The sequence below is a fragment of the Lytechinus variegatus genome, chromosome 8, assembly GCF_018143015.1.
Source record: "Lytechinus variegatus isolate NC3 chromosome 8, Lvar_3.0, whole genome shotgun sequence".
NCBI lineage: Eukaryota > Metazoa > Echinodermata > Echinoidea > Temnopleuroida > Toxopneustidae > Lytechinus > Lytechinus variegatus.
Window position 1 is genome coordinate 22,864,585 of NC_054747.1, and position 27,430 is coordinate 22,892,014.

The 27,430-nt window shown below is 37.4% G+C and overlaps 1 protein-coding gene across 2 annotated transcripts; it reads left to right on the plus strand.

The window, feature by feature from the left end:
- Window positions 1-3,999: 3,999 nt before the first annotated feature.
- On the plus strand, window positions 4,000-27,430 carry LOC121420175. 2 transcript variants are annotated; one of them, XM_041614723.1, is made up of 3 exons: window positions 4,000-4,014; window positions 24,195-27,014; window positions 27,234-27,430. In XM_041614723.1, exon 2 carries the CDS (start codon window positions 24,247-24,249, stop codon window positions 25,309-25,311), a length of 1,065 nt encoding a protein of 354 aa, XP_041470657.1. In that variant the 5' UTR covers window positions 4,000-4,014; window positions 24,195-24,246; the 3' UTR covers window positions 25,312-27,014; window positions 27,234-27,430. The 2 variants fall into 2 exon arrangements, with proteins under 2 accessions (XP_041470657.1, XP_041470656.1); XM_041614722.1 differs by lacking the exon at window positions 4,000-4,014 and adding an exon at window positions 17,615-17,798.

A 27,430-nucleotide genomic window follows, 5' to 3' on the forward strand; every position in this document is an offset into this window, starting at 1 on the left:
AAAAACTCTACATAAAATAGCAGCATTTGTCGATAATTTGTGCATCACAAAAGACTTGTGTCGTCCTTGACTCTGTACAGAAAAAATATTTGCAATTTCGTGTCCAAGAGTCCGAATCCTGTGACAATCTGCTATCCCGATCCTCAAACTTTCGACAATGACCTCTAATCTGTCCATTGTGATTTGAAGGGCGTTTTCAATATATTTTCAATGTTGCCGAAAGCGTCTACGAAGTGGATGCTAAAATACGCTATTGTCTTATCATGAACTTTTTATTTCAAGCCATGCCCTGATTGACGGCTGCACGCGATATGATTATTAAAGCCGTTGAATATGAACGGAATACGATTCAGAGTATAGTAACAGTCACATAAACAGTGAATTTATTAAAGGATGATTCTCCATCTCCCATAGGTCCATTCTTCGATCCGTGAAATTGTGATTCAAAGATGCAGATCAACTTTCGACTGACAATATTGGTCTTGTTTACTGCACACTTGCTTAAAAAAACGACGTTATTTTCCAGTCTTGGTTTAGAATTCTTGCTTTAATTATGATGATGATGATAATGATGACGATGATGATGATAATGATGACAATGATGATGATTATTATTATTATTTATTATAATTATTATCATAATTATTTTCATTATCATTGATATTGTTATCATAATTATTATATTTATAGTAATTATTATTATTGTTATTCATGTTAAAATGTGAATTATTAATATTTATCAAATCTCCTCAATATGAAATTACAGGTCGCATCTAAGAAGGGATAAATGCGGGGGCCGGAGAGTGGACGGGGAAGGGTATGGCGCAGACCAAGGAATAATAATGACTTACGTGGAGCGTTGTGGCCCAGTGGATTAGTCTTCGGACTTTGAAACAGAGGGTCGTGGGTTCGAATCCCAGCCATGGCGTAATTTCCTTCAGCAAGAAATTCGTCCACGTTGTGCTGCACTCGACTCAGGTGAGGTAAGTGGGTACCTGGCAGGAATTTATTCCTTGAAATGCCACCGCGCTGTAAAAGGCTGCGGGGCTAAAGCCAGGGTAATAATATCCAATGGAGCGCATAAGGACGCATTTGGCAGTGATATGCGCTATATAAGCATGTTGGTATTATTATTTTACACCATTATTGCCAATATGGCGTCACTCCAAACTGATTCTGCAGCTGATAAATCAAACATAATTCGCATTTCCAAGCATTTATTAGCAGTTTGGACACTCTGAATGAACAAACCGATGAAAAGTCATGAGGTTATGTATTTGTTCACGTATTATAGAACCAGAGGATCCACTTTGGTATTCGGTGGTTACGGGGTGGGAAGAGACGAGACGAGAATAATGTACGTTAACTTTTCTCAATAGAATATGAGGGGTTTACACGATCCAGGGCTCCGTAACACAAATCTTTGCATCCAATCGCTTAATACCAATGACCAATCAAGATCGTCGTTGCACGCGCACTTTGTTTAAAATACTGACCGGGAACCAATCGGCGCGGTTCTTTCACACTTGCAATTCATCGCAAAACCTTTGTGTTACGGAGCCCAGGGGCCCGTAACACAAAGCATAGCAATGATCGTAAAAACATTTTTATACGTTGATTGTATTGGCTACAATGTACGATCAATCATAAAAATAGCGTAGGATCAATCGCTAACCTTTGTGTTACGGGGCCCAGGCCTCACGTTTGGTTACACTACTCTCTTTTTCACTGCTCATGTAATCTTTTTAGATATAAGTATGATATATATGTATACATAGAATAAGATTAGATAAATGCACACAATATGTGACAACTCTGTTGGAAATGATACACAGGGAAGCAAAGGAACACGAGACAGCAATAGATGCCTAGCTTCACATAAAGGTCCCTCAGACCTGTCATCCAACCTGAATCAAAGGTTAAACCAAGTGTAACGCCTCTGACAGTCTCGCCTGCATTACGCGATTCGATATAGCGGCAGTGCTAACTTCAAAACAGTTATTGAATAATTATTCGCAAAAAGAAAACACTCATATGATAATAAAATACTATGTCCATTGACCCAACATGACCCTTGACCGTAATCATGTGACCTAAGACATGTGCAAAACATACTTGATTACCCTTATGTCTATGTTTCATGAACAGCATTGTGTAGATCCATAAACTTTCTAAGTTATGATGCCAATTCAACAAATACCCCCAACACGGCCACAGTTCATTGACCTTAAATGACCTTTGATATTTTTCATGTGACCTGAAACACGCACAGTATATTCAGAAATGCATGGATACTGTTATGTCCAATTTTTATGAACAAGATCCATAAACTGTCAAAGTTATGATGACAATTCCATAAATATCCCCAAAAAATTCGTTGACCCTAAATGACCTTTGACCTTGATCATGTGACCTGAAACTTGCATACAGTGTAGGATGTTCAGGGTTACTTAAGTGCTCTCATATCTAAGTTTCATGAACTAGATCCATAAATTTTTGAAGTTATGATGACAATGCTCCAAATACCCCGAAATGGTCAAAGTTCGTTGACCCTTAGTGACCTTCGACCCTAGTCATATGACCTGAAACTCAGACAGGATGTTTAGTGATACATATTACCTTTATATCGAAGCTTCGTGAACTAGGTCCCATAAACTTTTCAAGTTTTGACAACATTTTAAAAACTTTAAAAACCTTAGATTTCGATATTGATTCCCCGAACATGGTCCAAGTTCATTGACCTTGGTCATGTGACCTGAAACTCAGGTAGGATATTATGTAATACTTGATGACCCTTATATCCAAGTTAAAAAAAAATAACCTTTGTTAAGATTTCAATGTTGACGACGCTGCTGTCGTCAGGAAAGCGGCGCCTATAGTCTCGTTCTGTTTTGCAGGCGAGACAAAACTGCCTCCGCCGGGAATCAAACCCGGGTCCCTGGCTCTGACCACCAATGTCTTATCCACTAGACCACGGAGGCGGGTCGGTAGTTCGGCGAGACCGTGTTAAACATGTTAAATTAACCGGTTAGCAAATTTCCAACTTTTTTTTGACTTTTTGTCGTTTTTTTTTTCTTTTTGTGCAGATGAGTTAATGAACAACCGCGTGCCGAACTTGGAGCCCAGCTAATGGAAGACTGATACATGCATTCATCACAAATGGGACAATACATTGAGAGAAATTAGATAAATGCAAACAACCTGTGGCCACTCTCTTTTTACAAGAGAGTTGCCACCAATTGTTAGCATCAAATTTCTCTCAACGTATTGTCCCCTATCTGATAAATGCATCCATTCAGGTTTCTATGAGCTAGGATCCAACTTCGGCACGCGGCTACTCATTGTTCATCAACTCATTTGCACAAAAAAAAGGACAAAGATTCAATTAAACGGTTGGAAATTTGCCTGCAGGTTAATTGAACACGGTCTCGCCTACTTATACCATGGTCACATTTGTTCTACGGCGGCCGTACGGCGAGTCGAAAACAGTCGTTTTATTAATTTTTATTCAAACCACCTATATGTAGCTGGTACAAAAAGTGTTTAAAACGGCTGTTTTCGACTCGCCGTACGGCCGCCGTAGAACAAATGTGACCATGGTATAACTGGTCTCGCCTACTTACTGGCCTGCCTTCGTGGTCTAGTGGTTAAGGCATTGGCGTTCAGAGCCAGGGACCCGGGCCCCATTCCCGGTTGATACATTTGTTCAACCTTTTGATTCAGAATGGATGACAGCTCTGAGAGACGTTGAGTGAAGCTACGCATCTATTATTCTCTCATTTTCATTTGTTTCATATATTATATGCAGGATTGGAAATGCACACCTAGTCTGCTGCGCAAACCCTTCATTCGGATTAAGGGTCTGAATGTGCAACCTACTCATGCCTTGTGTACTGAAGGCCCTCTCAGAAACAGCAAGTTTTGTATGTGCTTAGTCTTTGCGTGGAGACACACTTGCTGATCAAATTTTCAATCAGGGTCTGTGCCTGCAGCCTAATGCAAAACTGAGAGTAGGTGAGTTTTGAACAATGACAAGCCGCCATGCCTCAGCTGGATCAGTGCTATTGCTCAGATGCAGTATACATGCAAGGGACAAATTATACATGAACAACAACTTTGGCAACTATACGTGCGTGTGTGTGTTTGTGTGTGAGAGGGTGCGAGTGTGTATGTGTGAGGTTGTGTGTACGGGTGTATATATATATACAGTGTGTTTCTTAAAAGTTTACACTTTGAAAAGATCCTGTAAAATTATACATTTGTAATATCCTTAAGATTTTTCTACATTCTAACATTGGTACAGATCCATTTAAGCAAATGACGATATAACTATCGAAAAATATTTCCGCTTGAGTGAGCACCACTTACTTTTGAAAAGTTAGTGAAAAATGATTTGAGCAGAACTTTGAAATAGTTATGCAAATAAAGGTATACCTTAATCATGCAGAACACGTGAAATTTAATCTTTTACCTTGTTTCCTTGCCCAAAACTCTTCGAAGAGTACAATGCGCCCCACCCCACTCCCCCACAAACTGAGGCCATTTCATTTACACTAAGCTGTGATTTACATGAAATTGCTTAGGCTTGATTTTAATTTTGTTAATCATTGCCAAGCTTGGGAAAAGTGTGGAGAAACAAGTATTAAATGAAAAATGAAATGTAAACCCACTTTAAATGATAACAAGTGGAATGCCTCTGGCCGTCTCACCTGCATCACGCGGTTCAATATAGCAGCAGTGCTGACTTTGAACACTACTCTAACTCGCACAAGATGTTCAGTGATACATGGTTACTCTTATGTCCACTTTTTATGAACTAGACCAATAAACTTACAGAGATATGATGGTTATTCAACAAAAAAACCCAACATGGCCAAAGTTCATTGACCTTACATGACCTTTGACCTTGATCATGTGACCTGAAACTCGAACAGGATGTTCAGTGATACTTGATTACTCTTATGTACAAGTTTCATGAATCAGATCCATAAACTTTCAAAGTTATGATGGTAATTCAACAGATACACCCTATTCGGCCAAAGTTCATTGACCTTTGACCTTGGTCATGTGACCTGAAACGCGCACAGGATGTTCAGTGATACTTGATTACTCTAATGTCCAAGTTTAATGAACTAGACCAATAAACTTTCAAAGTTATGATGGTAATTCAACAGAAACCCCCGATTCGGCCAAAGTTCATTGACCCTAAATGACCTTTGACCTTAATCATGAGACCTGTAACTTGCACAAAATTTTCAGTGATGCATGATTACTATTATGTCCAAGTTTAATGAATCAGATCCATAAACTTTCAAAGTTATGATGGGAATTCAACAGATATCCCCAATTCGGCCAAAGTTCATTGACCCTAAATGACCTTTGACCTTGGTCATGTGACGTGAAACTCATGCAGGATGTTTAGTGATACTTGATTAAGCTTATGTCCAAGTTTCATGAACTAGGTCCATATATTTTCTAAGTTATGATGACATTTCAAAAACTTAACCTCAGGTTAAGATTTCGATGTTGATTCCTCCAACATGGTCTAAGTTCATTGACCCTAAATGACCTTTGACCTTGGTCATGTGACATGAAACTTTAATAGGATGTTCAGTAATACTTGATTAACCTTATGGCCAAGTTTTATTAACTAGGTCCATATACTTTCTAAGTTATGACGTCATTTCAAAAACTTAACCTCAGGTTAAGATTTGATGTTGACGCCGCCGCCGCCGCCGCCGCCACCGCCGCCGTCGCCGCCGCCGTCGCCGTCGCCGTCGCCGTCGGAAAAGCGGCGCCTATAGTCTCACTTTGCTTCGCAGGTGAGACAAAAACTTAGTGGAAATTGCTGGAGATGACTGATGTCTGAAACTTGTGTTCAGATGCAGTTATGTCCTCAGATCCAGCTGGCACAAAAAAGGGTAAAGGTTGTGCTTACGAAGTGTTGAAATTGCAATTTTTGGTTGCAAAATTGTTACAAAATGCTTAAATGTATCCGGTTTATCTAAATTGACTAAAAAATCCAAGGGAAATGTATTAAAAATGTTTGGCAGGGTAAGTTTGATTTCGCCCGTTCCCTTTGACACAGCATGAAAACAAGCATTTCTGCGCAACAGATTTCAGTGAGCTTTACAAAAATGGACAGCACTTACTAAAGTGTATCATTCTGTTAAAACTTTAACTTTCATTTGATAGATGAGACCCAAACCCAAAATAATATGTAAAAAAAATACCCACATGTATATTTTTTAATTCCCAGGGTTTTAAAAAAGTGTAATCCTTTTTTTGATACGCACTGTATATTATATCAATAAGGATTTATATACATGTAGTGCCATCTATCTAGAAATATTATATTCCGAGGCGCATAAGAAAAAAAGAATGAGAAAGATACGAAACGTGCTCTGCACCGTTCTGTTTTCAAATCCGATTTCCGTTCATCAAATAACGGCTTGAAGATAAGCGGCGTAATGTTGGGCAAATATTACCTGAACGTGAGATAGTATGATCATGCTACCAGAGTACAGTCATATCCACGAAACCGACTGCTAACCGACTTATGATCTACCATTCGAAATAACGCATTAGCTTTAATCGATATGTAGTAGTGTTCGTTGGTGTGTCTGTTGAACTTTAAAGGTGATATTGGGTGAATGAATATGTGTTCCATTGCTCTATGCCCCGATGATTGCATTGATTTATTATTGAACGGGGAATGTGACATTTGGCCAGATACGATAAAATACTAATAGCCAACAGTGTGAACTGATATGAGTGTTGATTTTTAATATCACCTGAATTTGACGTTAAAGATGTTGAATGTCGAGTGCTCGAAATTTCATACTACTCTAATGAACGCAACGCTTAGCTATGTGTTTTTGCAGATGATGCGACACTGCTATATTCTCATGATTTTAAGAAAATGATAAACACCATCAATGTAGAATTGCGTAAATTAACTAACTGGCTACAATGTAATAAGTTATCTCTAAACCTCAGTAAAACAAATTATGTTATATTTCACAACACAAACAAAAATATTATTGAAGACCAGAGCTAAATCTTAATAGACAATACCCTAATTGAAAGGAAAACTAATGTTGAATTTCTTTGTGTTATTCTCGATCATTTCTAGAATTATTGGTATTATGTTCAAACTAAAAGATACGTTAATGTCAAAGTCTATTATACTATTGTACAATTCTTTCATATTATCTTTTATTTATCTTATGCTAATATTGCTTGGGGTTGTGGAACCAAAAGAAACGTTAATTCCTTATTGTTATTGCAGAAAAGAGCCATAAGAATTTGCAAAATTTCTCCCTACTTCGCCCATACTGTTCCACTTTTCAAAAAACTGAACATATTAAAAATATCTGATATCAATATCTTACAAACTGCAAACTTTATGTTCAATTTTGCTAATCACTTGGTTCCAAGCAATTTTAATTCAATGTTTATACGTAATACCCAGGTTCATGAACACAATACCAGAAGTTCCAACAATTTTCATTTTAGTAATCCCAAAACAGTACTTGCTTATAAATCCATCAGACATAGAGGACCCGAGGTTTGGCACTCACTGCCTCGTAAAATAAAAGAATGTTCTTTGCTTTATTCTTTTAAACGTACCTCATATGACTCATGAATTTTCTTAAAGTGTATTTAGATCATATATAATTGTTACACTGGTTTTCAGTTCCCGATGGGGTAGGACATCTGTACTTTTTTTTCCTTCATGTCCTCATTTTTAATATGTCAATATATGTATCGCCATGATAGCACTCGTGGTCTGCCTCGTCAAGACCTTTCGGTCTTTTGCAGTCTCCCAAATTTCATTTTGTATTCATGTATGTTTAATTGCTTTCTTATCAATTATGTATTTCTCTGATATTGTATCTTGTGTTTTTTATTGAATGGAATTTGAATAAATTGAATTGAATTTACATTATTATATACAGTATTTGAATTGTCATTTTAACAACATTGCGAGCTATTTCGTTTTAATAATTCTAATTCTCATGTTGTTTGAAGAAAATTGGGAAATATCCAATTTGATAAAAAGAGAGGGTGGGAAAGAAAGCAATTGAATGGGGAATAAATTCCTACAAAAACCGTATACGAAATGAGAAGGTTATGAAAGATTGAACAGTTTCGATTTACTTTCCATGCCAATCGTCAAATGGGCAATGTAGGTTCATAGTGGCAGGTTTATTAGTACAACTCTCAGTAGAATATTGTATACAACGCTTCGCATTTTCTCCGTCATAATCTGGGGCCCGTTGCAGAAAGAGTTGTAATCAATCGCAACTCTAAAAATCATGCGCAACTTGATTTTTAACCAATCAACAGCGCGCATTTGGGACTTGCGATTGATTTTTTGACTTGCGTTTAAACGCGACTCTTTCTGCAACGGACCCCTGATCATTTTGCCAACTTAGCGCCTGTATTTAGTTTCGGTAAATTAAATCACCAAAAGTGTTTGTCATTATTCCATTAAAAGAGCATGTGCTAAAAAATGAATGCAGAGGATATAAACTAAAAATGCATTTTATTGGATAGAGTTAACGATTTTACATCATAATTTTAATCGATGAAAGGAAAATATATACCCAATTCTGTAATAAGGGGTATTCAGGGGTATTCCATAATTCAAATAAATAAAAACGAATGACGAAAGAGGGTGAAAGATTTAAATCAAAATACGAACGGCCGAAAAAACGTAATATTCAAGTTCTCATGGTAAAATAAATGTAGCCGCCGACTACTACCGTAGCGCTTTATTTAAATATCGTCATTGCCGATGATACTTGTTTATGTTACACATTATTGACTCTTTACCAGTTTACCAGAGCTAAAATGGAAATGTTTTGTGTTAAGAAGGCGAAGATGTATGCTACTAATCATGACTGGGCGTTGTGGCGTGCGCCTGTAATTCAAGCTGTTGGGAGGTTGCAACTTGATGCAGAGGTTCGAGGTTCGAGGTTCGAGCCCTGGTCACCTCTTTCGGATGGTGACGTTAAACATTAAAGGTCGGTCCCAGACGTAAATAATCATGTATGATTTATACACGTCTGACAAAACTCAAATACACACACACTAATCATGTCACTTTGAAACAACATTGCTAAATTGAAGTTTAAAATAGATTAAAACTTTTCACGCGTTCACAGCTTTATCATGTTGATGGAAATTTGTAAACTTCATTTTTAAAAAAGATGGAAATAGGGACGGAGACGAACTTAACAAAAAAAAATAATGAACCAGATCCAATATAACACCTGGAGGCTACATCTTAAACAAAACAATGTATTTTCTAACGTAACACAGACATAGATTTCTAATAGTTTGTGGGATAGAGGTGACAATTGTAGCAAGTGAAACTAACTGAACAAGGTAAAGGGGTGAATATTATTTCGATCAATGGATAATTACTTGCCAATGAACAATTTGCATGTAGCAATGGTCCATGAGGGTAATTATGTGTCGAACCAACATTGGGCATTTCTCGTGGACATATTTACTTATCCTGTGTGATGAGAATTTTACCCATTCTAAAGTATTTGCTGATTGTGTTTTAACCTTACTGGACAATATGCTTTCCTCATGTGGTAAAATACTGCCCCAAATTGGTTGTACACATAATTAGCTTCGTGCTGGTTAAAAGTTTACATAATATTTTCATGTTCGTGTACAACAGTATAGTTCAACGACCCTAATTTGTGCATTTAGGACCATCAATTTCCGACCTGAATATTGAACATATTAAAGGTAATTAGAATTTTGTGTCGGAAATATTCATTTTCCTATCTGGTAGATATTATTTCGATCGATTTATTCCTCATTTATCCGAAAGCTCACGATTTTCATGATTTTGAAAAGTTTTTGAGAGACTTTGGCAAATATAACCTGAATTTGACGACGTAAAATATTGGGTCACTCCTCGCGTTCTATTTGAATAACAACTTACGATTTTTAGCAGTTTTTAGTTCAATGTTTGAATCTTGCACACTAAAATAAATATACATGATTTGTATACACTGGAGCGCTCTGGATTTTCTTCAAATACTTGAAAAATGTTTAATATCTGCATTTTAATGGTTAGGAGAACACCATGAATGTCACGTTTCGAATCTAATTATACAGGTATAGTGTACCTGATTTTGATGGTCAAGAATGGAAATGAGAGTTGACATCTCTTCCTCGTGGTCTAAATAAGTTCTTTACGATACCCTCTTTCCACTCACGCTCCCGCAAAGCTTCCGTGGTTTCCATGATATTGTACATTTTTATGTGCTTTAATCACAGTCTACATTCATTATAAAAATCTTCATTCCATTAAGAAACCGTTTTCTATGATTATTATAATGCAAAACGAAAAAACTAAATAGGTCACGATCTATACCTTCAGCCTGCACTATTCAAGAAACGATTTTAATAGTACAAAAGAAAATGTGTACAATAAGATTCCTCACTGATGATTTCTATTTACTATTGGGGGCGGGGCATGTTTCTCCGCAGGGTAAGATGATCGGGGTACAGATGGGGGAAGGAAGTTGGGGGCTCGTGCCCCCTCATTTTTTCAAGACCAGGGAAAAAGGAGGAGAGGAAGATGATGATTATTATTAGTGTTATAGTTACTACGATTATTATTATTACTACGATTATTATTATTATTACTATTATCATTATTAGTATTAGGCCTATTATAATTATTACATTATATCTTGATATTAATTTCTGATAATTATGACAAAATCTATCACAAAATTTGATAATTTTATTGCTCGCTCCCTTGCAAATTTAATAAATTAGCGTACCTACGGGGGCAGCCAGCCCCCCCCCCCCCTCCCCCCCCCCTGACGAGTCACAACCCATGCAAGGGACGTATCCCTGCCCCCCTGACGAGCTTGAAGACCTTTTTTTCTTCTTGCTTGTCAATTTTTTTCTGGTACGAAATCCTATATTTGTGGTTAAAGACTTTTTTTTTTTGCTTGTCAAATATTTTTCGCGAATTTGACAATCCCCCCTGTGAAAAATCCCAGGTACGCCACTGGATAGGCCGTATTTTGCCCCCTAAAATTTCTACTCATTACGCCACTCGAGATAATAGTCATTCTATAATGATCCATATTCTTGAAAAAAAACTAAAAGCATAATGTTAGCTACAGACATATAGGTTATCAAAGCATATAAACGGATATTTTTAATTACTAATAAGTATGATCATTATTTGTTACTTTATTTTGCATTTCATGGTAATGGCATCATTATTCAAAAGCAGCCACATCGGTGCTCTAAAACACGTGCAGTGGGTTAATGGAGAAACACAGAAGTAAAAAAAGGAGAAGAGGAACAAAAATCAAAACCTGGCCAATAAATGGTGGGTTTCTTTATTGGTCATGTATCAGTTCCATATCAGTTTATTTACTTGAACTTGTACTGTTTGTTTATTTTCACGATCACATTGCCCGTTAAAGAAAGGCCTACAGACCTATATATTGAACATTTTGGTCCATTAGTAATATTTCCCCTCCTCTTAGGTTATCCTGTTTTATTTTCATTTCAATTCATAACATTTTTTTACTCAAATAAACGAAAATCGATCAAAACTTGTACATTTCCAATTCAATAATGGATCATCCACATAGAGATTTCAGAGCAGAATTGAAAAAATAGCTCCATTTTCATGTGTGACGGTTTACCGAAAACATATTCATACGACCTTTATGAAATTGTGATTTTCCTTCTTTATTATTTACATGTGATGTGAATATGTAGAGGTTACCATGGAAACGTAAATATCTGAAGGGGCTTTAATTTCCTGAGTGTGTTTTCAGGGATTTTGCATTCATTGACAATCAGTGACTCTTGTATAAAATGTAACCACTGATTAATTAGGTGCGACGAACATTTGCGAACATGTTTTTCCTTAATACCTAGACATCATTGTCACGATCTGCGACACGATTCAAACAGCGTGCACTGCAAAAACTCTGGTGTTGATGTAACACCAGCCCGGAATCTGTATATGTCCAAACCGGAGAAGTTTCTTTTTGGTCTAAAATCATATCAAAACAGCATCAGTTTGATTCCAAACTGGTGTTGTTTCAATACTTCTCTGGTGTGGACATATATAGATTCCCGGGCTGGTGTTAAATCAACACCGGAGTTTTTGCAGTGCACTTAATCGTATATATATATATACAGTGCGTCCCAGAAAAAACGAAACCGAGATTTGGAGATGATTTATCATAACTTAATCATGAATACAATAGACAAATGACCTACCATTTTAAAGCTTAGAATCTCCTCTTTCATTTGAAATTACTATGATTATTTCTCATTCACGCATGAGTGAACAAAAACAATTCGAAGATAGGTTGCCAAAAACTCATTTGGCGGGGGGGTATCTGAATTTCAAAAAGAAAATCTTATGACTAAAAAGTTCAATATCTGCTCTTTAATTTGATACCTTAATTTCAGAAAATGGTCAAGAAGTAAGAAATTTATGATCCCTCGAAACAATGCTTGTATTTCAATAATTTCATTAAATAAACGTGTTCTCACTGGTTTCCCACAGAAGCTAACGCATGGTAACAAAAGACCTAATGCATGGCTGATCGTCAACAAAACGGAGTGTCGAGTGAGTTTGAACGCTAGCCTGTAAAACCGCTTCATTTTATGAGATTATTGAAATTCAAGCCTTATTTCAAATATACAGAACTTTATTTCTTGACCATTTTCTGTAATTGAGGTATCAAATTAAAGAGCACATATTGAACTTCTTAAAAATATGGTTTTCTTTTTAAAACCGAGATACGGCCCGCCAAGTGACTTTTTGGTATCCCCTTTCAAAATTGTTGTTGCTCACTCATGCGTGAATGAAAAATAATCTAAGTAATTTCAGCTAAAACAGGAGATTCTAAGCTTTACAATGGTAGGTCATTTGTCTATTGTATTTGTGATTAAGTTATGATAAATCATTTCTAAATCTCGGTTTCGTTTTTTGTGGGACGCACTGTATATATACACACAATATGTACAGGAATGACAAATGATATCAGAGAAAATTGGAAACTACAGAAAAGTTTATAAAAACTTGTAGTAAATAGTAGTAAATCCCAGTACAGTAGTCGTAGGGTCCTGCCAGATAGCATCAGGGGGGCGTTTCATGAAAGGACTTGTCGGACGTTTTATCCGACAAGTCCCATTTTATCCGACAGTTACCATAGGAACAGTGCCTCTCAGCCAATCAAAATCATGGAAAGATATCAGATCTGACAACTTGTCGGATGAAAATATTGATGAAACGCTCCCCAGATCACAATAGATGTGGCAATCGTATTGATCGTAAGAACAAATTTTGAATGGTTCAAAAATATTCGCGATCAGTTACGAAGGGCCAATCGTGGATTTCGTAAGGGATCGTCAAACAGTGGGAACGAGGTATGAAGTAGTTTCGAAATGAATTTCGATGTCGCAGACAAACATTCGTCAGAAAAGATGGCCAATCCAAATTCCACAAAGGACGCAGTGGCGGGATGACCTTCATTTTGTAGTGAAGCTCTTTTTTGCTTACCAAATTTCTCGGTCAAACCCTCTCCTTGGAGAAAGAAAAACCTAAATCCGCCCAAACAGGGCTTGCGGGGCCACGAAAGAAAAAATAAATGGCCCATTATATTATATTCTGAATATAAAAATGTTACAGTCTATCACCAAATTTTAGTTTTGTAATATAACGGTCAAATCTTTTGCATGCTTCTTTCACTCGCCCCCTCATCGGTACTTGTAAAATGGTTTCAATATTTTTACTGATGAATATCATAACAATTTCTTTTCGATATGTTAACTGAAATTATCAGCTCACATCACCAGCGGTGCGTGTTTTTTAAATTAAGGTTTGATTAATTAGATTGTCAATGCTGGCCGAAAAATTAGCTTCGCATGACTGTAAACATGATAGAGGCTTGATTAGATTAATTGCATGTAAGATTAGAGAAATAGAACAAAATAATAGACATGGTTAATGAGATGATCATAAACAATTAGAGGCTACGTAGCTCAGTCGGTTAGGGCCTTATCTTCACACGTGAATCTTGATTCATCATTCCGCCCTTTCACACGGTACCAAAATTGTAATTTGAATGATGATTCCAGTGAAAAATAATTCTAATGACGAATTTTTAGCACGTGTGAAACCAAACTAGAATCACGAACGCTAATCCCAATCACGAATTCAAATTTTACCCGCGGAGGCGAATTCCAGTTAAGTTTCACTCAAATTACGGTTCGAATTTTACGTCTGAAAGGGTTGACCTCCAAAACATCTTTTGAGGGGCGGAGCTTACGTGACCTTTCAAGCACTTCCGTAGATAATACGATTGTCATGCACTCATCGTAGTTTCTTTTTCTTTTTTTCTAGCGATGCAGTGCCATGGACCTATCCACGGAGGATTAGTCTATTATTACTGGGGGAGCTGAGCATTGTCGCAGCACCCCCATGTAGGTAATCCTCCGTCATGTCCGTTCAGTGCTTTGATTGGATTTGATTGACAAATCACCAAGGAAACAATACCGACTTCACTCTGGAATTCGAATTCAAATGAGTTTTCGAACGAACGTGTGAATGGTATAATGATTCTGAAGACGAATTGCAGTAATCATTACTCTTGAAGCTTTCAAACGAATATAAATTTATCCTCGTGTAGCTTTCAAAACGAGTATGAATTAACTGTATCCCTGTGTGAGTAGCTTCTAATGTAAATTTTCTCACTTGGAGCTTTAAATGAGTCGTGTAACTTTCGATGGTACATGGCATTTAAGATCAATACATTTGTACATATCAATTCATTCCTTATTTCCATTTAATTTATTGATAAAGAATCTCCCACTCATTTTAAAAAATCATAAGAATTGATTACTAGATTGGAGGGGCTGTGACTATAATACACCAGGCGTACGTAAATTATAAAACCGGATGGACCCACTAATGGGTTGACTTATCAATAATAATGAAACCAACTCAATCGCCAAATGGTTTTTCATTACCTGGCCTTTCTTTAGCCGAAGTCCTTTACATTGACGAAAGTGACTGTCGCGTATAATACATCGATATAAAAAAAATGGATAGAGCTCGTTGTATATGCTGCAGCTGCACTCACGACCTTGAAGCTCCTGGATAAGTACTCCACGACGTAACAGTATTATGGGGGCATGCTAACACTGGGAAACAACACACACACGCGCACGAAAGAGAAAACAAAGTCTATGGAAAAATATGGGGAACTTATTTTGGGCGCTTGATGACCTTTGGAAGTACTTCCCAGTGGCCCCAAGTGCGCGCGTTCTTATACTCTATCCATTCTTTTCGTAAATTATCGATGGTATAATCTGGATAGATTGAAGAGCGCCATCATAATATGCAACCACTGTTAAAAGTTGGTAGAGGCTGCACGGGCCTAATCACAACTGGCAGGCCAAAGATATTCATTCGAGCCAACCCATTGCTCAATTTTTAAATTTGATATTGCTGATTGACAAAAATGAATGAATATGACTGACAATCCAACACTGATTCTAGGGAGGGTACCTACTGAACTTACTTTTTTCCAATTGGAAAGATATTTCACCCCTATGGAACTATATTTTTACTGGCGGAAGAATTAGGGTCATTTTACTCTCCCAAGTGATGAATTTGGTCCCGTCAGGTGTAGTCTTCGTAAATGGTGATTTATTTTTAAAATGAGCCGGTCGAGGTACCCTTCTCTGGTCAGATATGGAATGTCAGACATTTATTTTATCCACTGGGAGTAAACATTCAACCCTCGAATTTCCTCCTTATTTTTTATGAATTCTTTTTAAGTGCCACTTTAACACACGAGTCTATGGGAAATGAATTAGGCCTGTGAGCCCTAGATATGATCATATTTGGGCGATTAACTACCATTTCTAGTCTCTTAGCTGATTGCTTGAGCATTTTTTTTTCTTTTTTGTCAATGATAAAGTTATATTTGGTATTCATGATAAAAAAAGAGTAACCAACAAAATGTTTGATTTTGTAAATGTTGTGTGTCGTAAGAGACTCGGAAATGTCCCATATGGCACGCAACATTTTCACCTCCAATGGACATCGTATTGTGTATTTTTTTAGCATTTGTTTACACGACTACCACGTAGTTCTTTTTGTGATGTGAAAATGGCTGATTTTTGTTGCATGGAACTGCCCATTTATTAGTTTCGAGGATAACTTACACATGCCTTGTTATTGCATGTTGTTCGGCGAATGCTCTACGGTTAATCGCACTGGATATAAAAGGGAAGGGCTATCGCCCCCAAACAGAAGATAGCAATCGAAAATTGAATCATTTTTACGCGTGAATCTTGAATTATCATTGTAATGATGATTGCAGGCGTTCGTGATTCTAATCATGTTCTAGTTTTGTTTCACACGTGCTAAAAAAATCGTCATTAGCCTTATTTTTCACTGGAATCATCATTCAAATTGCGATATTTTTATCGTGTAAAAGGGTCGTTAGAATTGCCGTAATTTAGAAATAGCCTTTTTATGGGCTCCCCTGAGAACAGAAATTCGTGGTTACATTGTTTTAATTCTAATTGGACATCTCTCCTGATTTAATCACCCAAAAAATGAAGGTCTGAATCGTTCATATTTCAATGGTTGTCAGGTAATAACGGTTCTGACGGCAGCTACCTTCATTTATATTTTGTTTGTCATTTGTGTATCTCTTTTTGTATGTATTAGGGAATTTGAAATTGTCGGCGCTCTATGTCATTTGGGAAAAACGCAATATATAGATATTGCGTCTAATTAGGTATTATTATTTGTGGATTCAGGAATCAAGCTGTGGGCAATGGGCCTATCATCAGCATGAGCGCGAAACAAATGTAAGACAATCTACCTTCATGGGCGGAAATCCCAAGGGGGATAGGGGGAAGTGCCCCCTTACTCTAAATAGTAGGGGGCACAATATCAAATGCCCCCTGCTATTTTTGGTCTTTTATGATGGTAAGATATACATCATTCAAAATCGAAATAAAAACATGTATTTTAGGACGAGATAACATTACTCTCGGGATGATAACCTTTTTTTCTTTCTTGTCAAATTGTCCAGCCGCTTGCCCCCCCCCCCCTCCTACCTTTTGGGAGAGATTTCAGCCCCTTTATACCTTTAAAAAAACCCATGACGTTCGTACAAAAGCAAGATCTCATAAGCGCACTGGCGTTAGGCACACACGAGCCTCACGGCATAAATATCAATCATGTATGAAGAAAAAAAGACAACAACAATAATTTCACGTCTATCATGGATCAGTTATCATGTTGGAAAACAATTTCTTTGCATATGACAGACCCAATGCCACTTAATACCACAATATCAAATACCAAATAAAAGGTTAATTTTGTTGTGGTACCGAGTCAAACACCAAAAGATTTAAACCATTGACAATGCTACCAAATGACCTAATTGTGGCATACGTGGAATTTGACGACCAAGGACTAATCATGTCTTTCGTTCCACTCCCTTGAACTTCATCCAAACGAAACGACACAAATTGTACTGTAGTAATTTTATTCACTGGAGATAAAAAAAAAATGCTCACTTTTCGTTTTCATATAAACTCTCATGCACGTACACCTCGAGCTTATTATTCGAACCCAATCATTATTTTGCTGCCTGCTTAAGATACTTCTCCCACGCCGTGTGTTCATCCATTTTGATCGCCGGAAAACCTGCAAAAAGAAGGATAATTGTTTCTGGAAAAAGTGATAAAAGGTAAAGTGTAATTAACTTCCAGGACTTTATCAAAATTATAATTGTTATGATATTTTCGTATACTTCTATCATAGTTATGTAACATAAAGATTTAAAACCTACAAGACTACTACAATAAATGAGTGTTCTTGCCCGAGGCAGTGGAGCGACCGAGCAATAACATTTTCTAAATTCATCATTCCGTAGTGTAATGGGCGAAAACATTATTTTGATCGGGCAAGTATCGGAATATGATGCACAACTTTTACGAAGCTGTGCCGAGCGAGCATAGCGAGCGAACACTTTTTGGGGCTTAAATATCGGAAATTAAAAGTATTATTTGAAGAGCTGACTTGCAACAGGGGTTATGTCCATTTTTCATCAAATTTGATTTTTATGTCTCAATGTATAGACATTTAGTAGCTCTATAAGATGATACCAAAGAAAAGTTGAAATTCTTATTAATAAGTGAACTAAAATGGCAAAGAAAAATCACTTTTTTTCAAAAGGGGTTAGGTCCATTTCAGTTTAGTTGCAAAAGGGGTTAGGTCCACACAGATTTTTGTTTGGGAAAAGAATATCTGAAAAATATAAAGACAGGTAGATTTTTTCTGTACCCAATTTTATGTTCTCATGGTAAGGTATCATGAAAATTCAGTTTCGCATAAGAATAATGCAAAATGGGAGAATTAAAAAAAAAGATTTTCTTGGAGTGGACCTAACCTCTTTTGCAACTAAACTCTTTTGAAGAACTCATTTGTCAAAAGGGGTTAGGTCCATTTTTCATTAATTCTTTTCAGTTGTTTTCTTTCACTTAACCTCAACATTTTTAGTCACTCTGATGATATCAAAGAAAATTTGAAATTCAAATGAAATTGTGAATGAAAGTGGCAAAAAAAACTCACTTTTTTAATAAAAAGCGATTGGATTCATCTTAGTTTACTTGCAAAAGGGGTTAGGTCCACAATGTTATTTTTCAAAAATATATAGAAAAAAAATGAAGACAGATAGATTTCTTTTATACCCAATTTTATGTTCCCATGATAGGGTAGTACATCATGACAATTAGTTTCTCATAAGAATATTGCAATAAGTGAGAATGAAAAACATGTTTTATCTCGGAATGGTCCAAAGTGGACCTAACCCCTTTAAACTCTTCATTTCACCATTTCCCCTATCTTTGTTTCCCCCGTTTATGTGTCTTGGTCGTAATCTTTTTAAGGACCCTACCACCTAGTCCCCCCCCCCCCTTAATACGTTTGCCAGTGTTACACATGGCAGTATTTTATCCGCCACAGTGGCCGGGGGGGGGGGCAGTCAAATATTTTGCTGTACACATGCGTGACCAAATTATTTACAAATCCCCCTAAACGAGCTTTTCTCTATGTGCAAAATACCCCCTAAAAAGTTTTTCGCGGGCTTTATTTCCACGGGGTCGTGTGGTCCAGTGGTTAGAGCATTGGACTCATAATCGCAAGGTTGTGAGTTCGAATCCCAACTCTGCCATTGTCTCCACTTTGATAAAAAAGGCCGAGAGTGATATCTGTCTTCTATAACGTCAGCCACTATGACTGATTAACATAGACGTTAAATGTTTCATTGGTAATTGGTTATATACCAGCTTGGCGTTTACCAGCAAAATGCTGTCCTGCCGAGTTCCTACGGGAGTTACCACAAACAGAAACAGAAACATTTTTGGCCCCTAAACAAGTTGTCGACAGAATAAAAAAGCAAACCCTAAAAAATTTGGCTAGTCTTTAAAAAAAGCTTTGGAAAAAACATACCCTAAATACGTTTGACCCCGCGACTACCATTGACCAGTCTTTCAAAACCATCTTTTTTAAAATCAGTGTTTTTGATACTTTAAACGAGTGCACGCACGGCCCGCGTCCAAAAAGGAAAAGAAAAACACCCCTTTGAACGTGTTTTTTTTTGGGGGGGAGGGGCGGGGGTGACACATGTGTGCAACAATGCCCCCCCCCCCGTACAGTGTTTATATATTGCTACTCAGAGATGATAAGTTTTAGTTTTTCTATTGTCGAGTGTGTATTAAAATCATTTTGCTTGGTTTCCACGCCATCAATCATAAATCTACTACGTGCGTTGCTGAATCGTTTTAGCTACATGTAGCGTTGTATTCTTTATGAAAGTCTGAACAACATGAACAATGAATAAGGGGTCGAATTCACTCATTCAGTGTAGGAAGATAGCCCATTTCCATCAATGCCGGAAAATAATTGTTCTTTCAGGCCGGGCTTGACTTCTGAAGACTTTGCTTTTCATTTCATTTTGGGGTGGTTTTTCCCCCCATTTCCAACATTTATTTACAATGTTTGGTTTTATACACCTTGATATGAGCAGAGAAACATATTGCAAATTTCTTCAAGTTATGCAATCAAGATTATCATACAACCTAGTTTAGAATGGAGGAGGCTGCTAAACAAACGGAGGTTGTAAGATGCGGCCTCCTATTGATAATTCAAAAACAAATTAAGAAAATACCAAAAGATGAAAACTTTATTTCCTAACCTTTATAACCAGGCAAATAACACATTGCCTTAATTGGGGCTAATTATGTATCCATGAAGTCATATCTAAAACCCAAATGGACCAATTCTCACCAAATTTTGGGAGGGGTTTGTCATTATGCTCCACCAAAATCTGGTATCAAAAACGATGAAATGCAAAAAGTTTTTTTATGCCGTCATATGAGCGAGTTCTGTCGCCGACGCACAGTGGGCCAGAATGAACCAAAGTGCGCCAAAACCCTTTATTCACATATTTGTACGACTAAATTTGGTAGATAGGGGTAATTTCACCCGTAGAATTCAATAAAAGTATTTTCAAATATTGATGACGTCGTTAAAATACTGTATTCTGATTGGCTGTTAACATTTGAGAAGAAATTACATGTTTCTAATTCTGCAATAAGAAACTAGTTTTAGAGAAATTTCAGCAATAAGGAAGCATGTTAGCAAACAGCAAACACATTAACAGGCAAAAAAAAAGTCTGAGCTCGGGGTACAAACAATTCAATTTGTGACTTGAGTATCGCTTAAAGAGGGCGCCCTACCATGAATCTGGAATTGTAAAATTCAAAGTGAAATTGTAAAAAGAAATGCAAAGGAGTATTTTCATTCCCAGGGTACAATGATTAACCACACCTACATAAATTAAATTGGATTGATACCAGAAGTGGACAGTGAAATTATTCCAATGATAAATAATAGAGGCCGGGTCCTCTGCAGGCCCTACAAGGCCTTCCTATTTCACCAAGAACGGCGTATACAAAGTTATTCCGAATCAGTCTCTCTCTGCTATCTCACCAACCATTATGTCTTTGGTGAGAGGATCTTTTAGCATACTTTGAACATCAGGGGGAAGAGGCTGTGCTTGTTGTACTCTTAAAAATTTGCTACTAATCACAATGTCACTTGTTACCATTAGTCTGTGGAAAACATATTAAGTCAATAAGACTCATAAACCAAACAATCCTTGAAATGATAATATGCACTTCCTTCTTGATTGATTGTAACAATGATTTATAGCAAATTTAGAATGAGCCAAGAGATAAACGAATTCATATACGTGTATGTGAAGTAACAATACCTTCATTTTTCATTTTTTTTTGGGGGGGGGGATAAATACTAATGATGATAATGCAACTTATAAATGCATAGATCCCACGTATCTGTCCTTTACATATTTTTGCAGAAACCTGAGTGAGACCAATCACATCCCTAGTCATGTATGTTATAGCGATATACAGTAGCCCCTACTTGGTTTATGAACAGCAAAACAAATTAATTTCGCTTCACAGTGGCGCCTTATTGTAGTTACGCGTCATTGTAGTTTCATTTTCCTTCTAATTCTCTGAGCTTCTTTCGGTTTATGCGTGATTAATAGGTTTATTGTTGTGTGCACAGGTCAACCAAAACTTGTCAAATATTGGTTTAACAGAGAGAGGGAGTGGTGGATGGGGACAGAAAGAGGGATAGAGAAAATAAGAAGGGAGCGTTGTGGCCCAGTGGATTAGTCATCGGACTTTGAAACAGAAGGTCGCAGGTTCGAATCCCAGCCATGACGTAATTTCCTTCGGCAAGAAATTTGTCCACAATGTGCTGCACTCGACCCAGGTGAGGTAAATGGGTACCTGGCAGGAATTTATTCCTTAAAATGCCACCGCGCTGTAAAAGGCTGCGGGGCTAAAGCAAGGGTAATAATATCCAGTGAAGCGCATAGGGACGCGTTTGGCAATGATATGCGCTATAATAATCATGTTGGTATTATTATTATTAATAAGAGAGAGAGGGGAAGATAACTGTACCCTCAATGTAATCAAACCAAGATTGCTTTGTTTGAGGATTACATGTATATGAAATGGCTTAATGTACGTAATAGTGAGAGTGTGATGAGATTTGGTTCACACGTCGACCATTTAGCATGTCAAGTATAGGGGAATAAGTGAAAATTGGAAACGTCATTACGATCTCATTTTGCATCAAAAGTTACTGACATTTTCAGCTACTTGCCTTTCTATATTCATTCAAATAATCCTTTTGTCGGTGAATTTGACCTGAGAAATGACAGATGATATGAATATCATTGCGACGTGTCTCGGCCAACTTGCTGGTTACAATAGGTCTACGTGCATGACGTGCGAATTCTTTCGTCGACGCCTCGCGTCGGTGCACAGTAGATGGCGCCTTATACATGTTATCAAGGTATTAATAGTTTCATTTTCCATTTCCTTTGAATTTGATTTTGTTTACTTGACACTGTAAAGGAATGCGTGAGTAATAGGCTTATTGTTGTGTAAATAGGCCAACCAACATCCTGTTAAATAATGACTTAACAGAGGGAGGGGAGGGAGATGGGAAAAAGAGAGGATACCGAAAATGAGAGATAGTGACTGTTTATAAAGTAGGTCTATCCAGGGGTGTGAGTGGTCACAAATAAAAAGATCTAAAAAAGCTGAAGAGTATTGAAAAATCTGAAATAGAAACAGCTCCCATACTTTTTGTACAGAGGAAAGCCAAATATAAGCTGAAATTCAGCTGAAAATCAGAACAAAAAAATCTGAACTCTCACACTCCTGGGTCTATCTTAAAATTGCACTGGGTCTATCACCTTGTAACCAGACTACTCGACGAAGAAATCACATTTCACGTCTTTCGGATGGTGACGTTAAAGATCGGTCCCAGACGTAAATAATCATATCTGATTGATACACGTCTGACAAAACTCAAATACACACACACACATAATAGCTTGAGAAAGTAATATAACATATAGCGAGCAAAGTGAAAAAAACAACCTCACGGCATGAGGTCCAGGGGTCTTGCAATTAGGTACAACTCCCCCCCCCCCCCTCCACCAACCCACCCACAATATATTATATATGGACTATTTTGCTCGGTGAAAAATGTAATCATCGATATGAATAACATGATATACAAATTCAACACGATTGATATGTGCTAATTCGCTAATTATAGAAAGTGGCTCGGGAACTGCTAATTGATAACCTCGGTCACATTTGTTGTACGGCAGCTGTACGGTGAGTCGAAATCAGTCGTTTTAACATTTTCGTTTGTACCAACTACATAGGCCTAGGTGGTTTGAATAAAAATGAATAAAACGACTGTTTTCGACTCACCGTAAGGCCGCCGTAGAGCAAATGTGACCAAGGATCTGCAAGAAAGATATCAATCTGCAAAGGATAGGCGAACTTAGGAATTTTTCAATTAATGTATTTTTTTCAATCGAAAGAACTTCAATTTCTTTTTAACACAGCGCAAGGTGTTATTAATTTCAAGATGCAAATGGTAAGCGCATTTGATATATCAGGCGCCTTTTCAGAAGTCTGTGTCACGTCTTCTCGCAGAAACCCTGCCAAAGGCGCTATGCGTCTTTATGTAGCGGTCATTGGCGGTTTTCGTGCATTCCCCAAAGGTTTGTGTATACTATGACAAAGTGCAAGACTTTGATTTGAGGGCCGCTCGTGGAATTCCCGCCGCGCAAAAGACATGGATCTGTCTTATGACAGGGGCCTTACAGACAATCATAGAAGCAAGGTGAGGTCACGTCGATTTGGAGTTACAGGCTTGAATTTGACGTGTTCTTTAGCCCTTTGCAGAAAGAGTATCGATTAAAATCAACTTTATCATGTTTATTTTTAACCAATGAATTGCCCGGATCAGAAATTTGCGCTTGATTTTGTTAGAGTTTCATTGGGTTCATGTGGTCTGACAAAAACTTAAGGGACGAGTCGTTGTATAACACAATGGCTCACTACTGCTTACATTTGTTTTATTCAAACATTCAGGAGTATGCCCTTCTCATTCGCCTTTGGCCATTTTTCAGGCCATTTACAAATAATACAATTGTTCTAATGTTTTCTTTTCTTCCCTCCAGACCTTTGGAAAGTACATTTGACCACCAAGCGTACGGAAGTTGATGAAATAGAATGGCTTCGCAGTTATTTCTAGAGAATGACATCTTTGACATGAGCTTTGATAAGCGAGTGGCAGAGTTCGAAGAGATCTACCTAGCCAAGTTTGGACACTTCGCTCACCCTCAAAGAGAAGAGGCCCGGAAGAAAGCGGTCGAACTTCTCAACAAAAACAAAGAGGCACTTGAAGCAATTGGACACGAGATAGCGAAGAACTGTGAAGAAGGTCTGAAGAAGATGGGTCCAGTTGCTGCCGCTGAGTTCATCAAGCGGCAAGCACAAAGCCTTGTGGCCCGGCAGGTTCTAAACGCTACTGTTCGAGGCGGCGTAGACCAGTTTGGTCGTCGTATGGCGGTCGTGGTTGCTGATGAGTCTATTCGCTTGGCTGCTGCTCAGTTCGGCGCTAGAGGAGCAGAAGCAGGGGTTAAGGCAGCAGTTGAAGGAGCTGCGCCAAAGTTTCTTGCTAACGCTGGCAAGATGGCAATGTTGGTACCTGGTCTCTCCGCTGCGGTGGGACAAGCTGTCGCCGAGCATGTAACTGGGCAAATGGGAATTGAGAACCACCATGCCAAGAACACAATTGCAGTTGGCGGAGCAGCAGCCGGGGGAGCTGCTGCCGGGGCCGTGATAGGGGGTCCACCAGGTGCAGCAGTTGGCGCCGTTGTAGGTGTAGCTGGATGGGGAATAGGTAAGGTGATTGACGCTTCAATTGCAAGCGGGTTGGGCATCGTAGGGGGACCCGATGACAACTGGGCCTATCTGAAAATTGGTCAAATAAACCAGGAGGTTTGCTTCAGTACATATAACAAAAGGGATACGGTGTACTTTAAATCTTATTGGAATGAATATAGGAAAAACGATCATAAGGAGTTTAACATGTCAGCAGGCCAAGGTCAACGTGATGACTTTCAGTTGACAGTGTATAAAGGCAACACATCCATAGCACATTTCCAAAAGGTGTACTACAGAGATATGATTTTTGTAGCGAAGAACAAAAAGGGCAAACTGGCTGTGGCACACGGGAAGGGTGAGTTATGGGAAGGGGAGGCGAGTAATGTTATCATTAAGACTGATAATTAGGTTTGGTCGCCACCATTTAAAGGTGCACGATCTCTGACGCTGTTGAGCAGTTTGTTCCCGCTGATATCTTCATTACGAAGATCATCGACGTAATGGCATGACGCCGTCCGCACGCGGCGTACGTATGTCCACCAGTGCCTCCTTGAATCCTGAGATCGAGCACCTCCGATTCGAGCAAACAAAGCGAGAGAAATACGGTTTAATCGGGGACTTTGTTAAAATCTTGAACGTAAAAATTAAGATCTAATAATGACATAACATATTGATTGTTTGATATTTTTTATTCATTCTGAATATTCATTCCGAATCTTAAAATGTATTCAAAATCTTTAAATTCGGTAAATTTGATAGCGCCGGCTGACTGTTGGTAGAGTGGTAGACAATCGAACATTAACAAAAGTGAAAAACCGTTTTAAACCAAAAATCATTTTGGCGGCTCAGAGTAGAGGTAATCTTCTCATTCTAGATACCCAAACCAACCATTATTACCAACAATTTGCGGGTTTTTCATCTTCGTCAGATTATTTTTATTTCTAACTAAAATAAGAAGTGTATAGTATAAGTAAGCTAATCATCACATAGCTGAATGAAATAAACACATTTTCATTCGTGTCTAATTCATTTCTTGGCCATATATTTGTTCATTCGTTTCAACTCTTGTCTGCAAGAAAATCTACATAACGAGGATGATAGTAACTGAACATATCGCCTCATTATCAATCAGTTATAAATACAGAAACCTTTAGGTTTATTAGAATAGCCCCCCCCAAAAAAAAAAAATCCCTTGCTGTAAATATGGTAAAGTGGAAATGAAACTTTTGTCGGGAAAAGAGGATGACTTATGAGTTAAAACCAGTTCGATCCATTACTCCTTTGAAGCAGTAAATAATAATTGTATTAATTAGGTTTCACAAGGCAGTCTACATGGAACGACGTCTCTGAAGTCTATTATTTGCCCGTCATTGTAGCATATCTTTACAATGCAATCCCGATGATCTTCGTTATACCATGAAGATACGGTTATTCCGTAGGTTGTTAAAACACGTTTTATAGAATTGAAATGTTACACTTTTTTACATGTACATATAATTGTGTTCTTATTCAGATATCAATGACTGATGTTGTACTTATTTTTAGGTATAGTAATAGGGTTTTTTTTCATTCTATATCCGGATATTGTACTTATTATCATGTATATCTATATTTAGTTCTCGTGTGTAATACAGCCATGAACGACGTGCCAAACATAATGTGGCGCTTTATAGTTAGAAACAACCAAATATCACAAGCATTATTTCTTATTGATTAAAGTGAAACATTTTTTTTTCAAAATTGATAGGAAATAAAAGATTTCGTCAACGAAAATTGTCAGTTATCTGTTTACGGAAGTTGAACTAAATAAAAGGAATATGAGTCTTGAATTTTCATCCGACTCCTTATTTCATTGCCATAATTATCGGGCTGGATCAAACAAAATATACTTATACACATATTTGTACATATAGTTTTTTACATTATTTTATCATTTTTTTGTAATTCTAAATATACAGTGCTTGTTTATTATCCAAGAATGAAACGAAGTCTAAAACAGCTATTAAATGGTACTTTGTCTGACGGTAGAAACGCTCTTGGCATATCGTCATTTATATTATGTTGAGCTGAATTTGTGGTGTGTGTGGGTGGGTGTGTGTTCATTTAGAATGGTTATCTGTCACTTGATAAAGAGTTGCAGCGGCACTCGAAAGCTCGTGAACTTGTAAGCTAGTGAACACTTTTTGCGAGAGTGATCACGAATTTCCTAGAAAGCCAGTGAACACTTTTTGCGAGAGTGATCACGAATTTCCTTGTTGACCATAGTAGATTGCGAGACAAATGAATACTCTCTAGCGATTATTTCAATCCGCAATAATGAACCTATTTAGGTTATATTCATGGTTATCAAAGATAATTTTATTCTGAAAATTATACTTGTATTTTTTTTTTCTTCACGGAGACGGGGTTTAGTTTCTATATATATTGTAAGTGATCAGATTGATTAGTATATTTAGCATGTAATCTTATACATGAATATGTTTTTATCAGATATGTTATTGTTTTTTCCAATTTTCTGATTACAAAA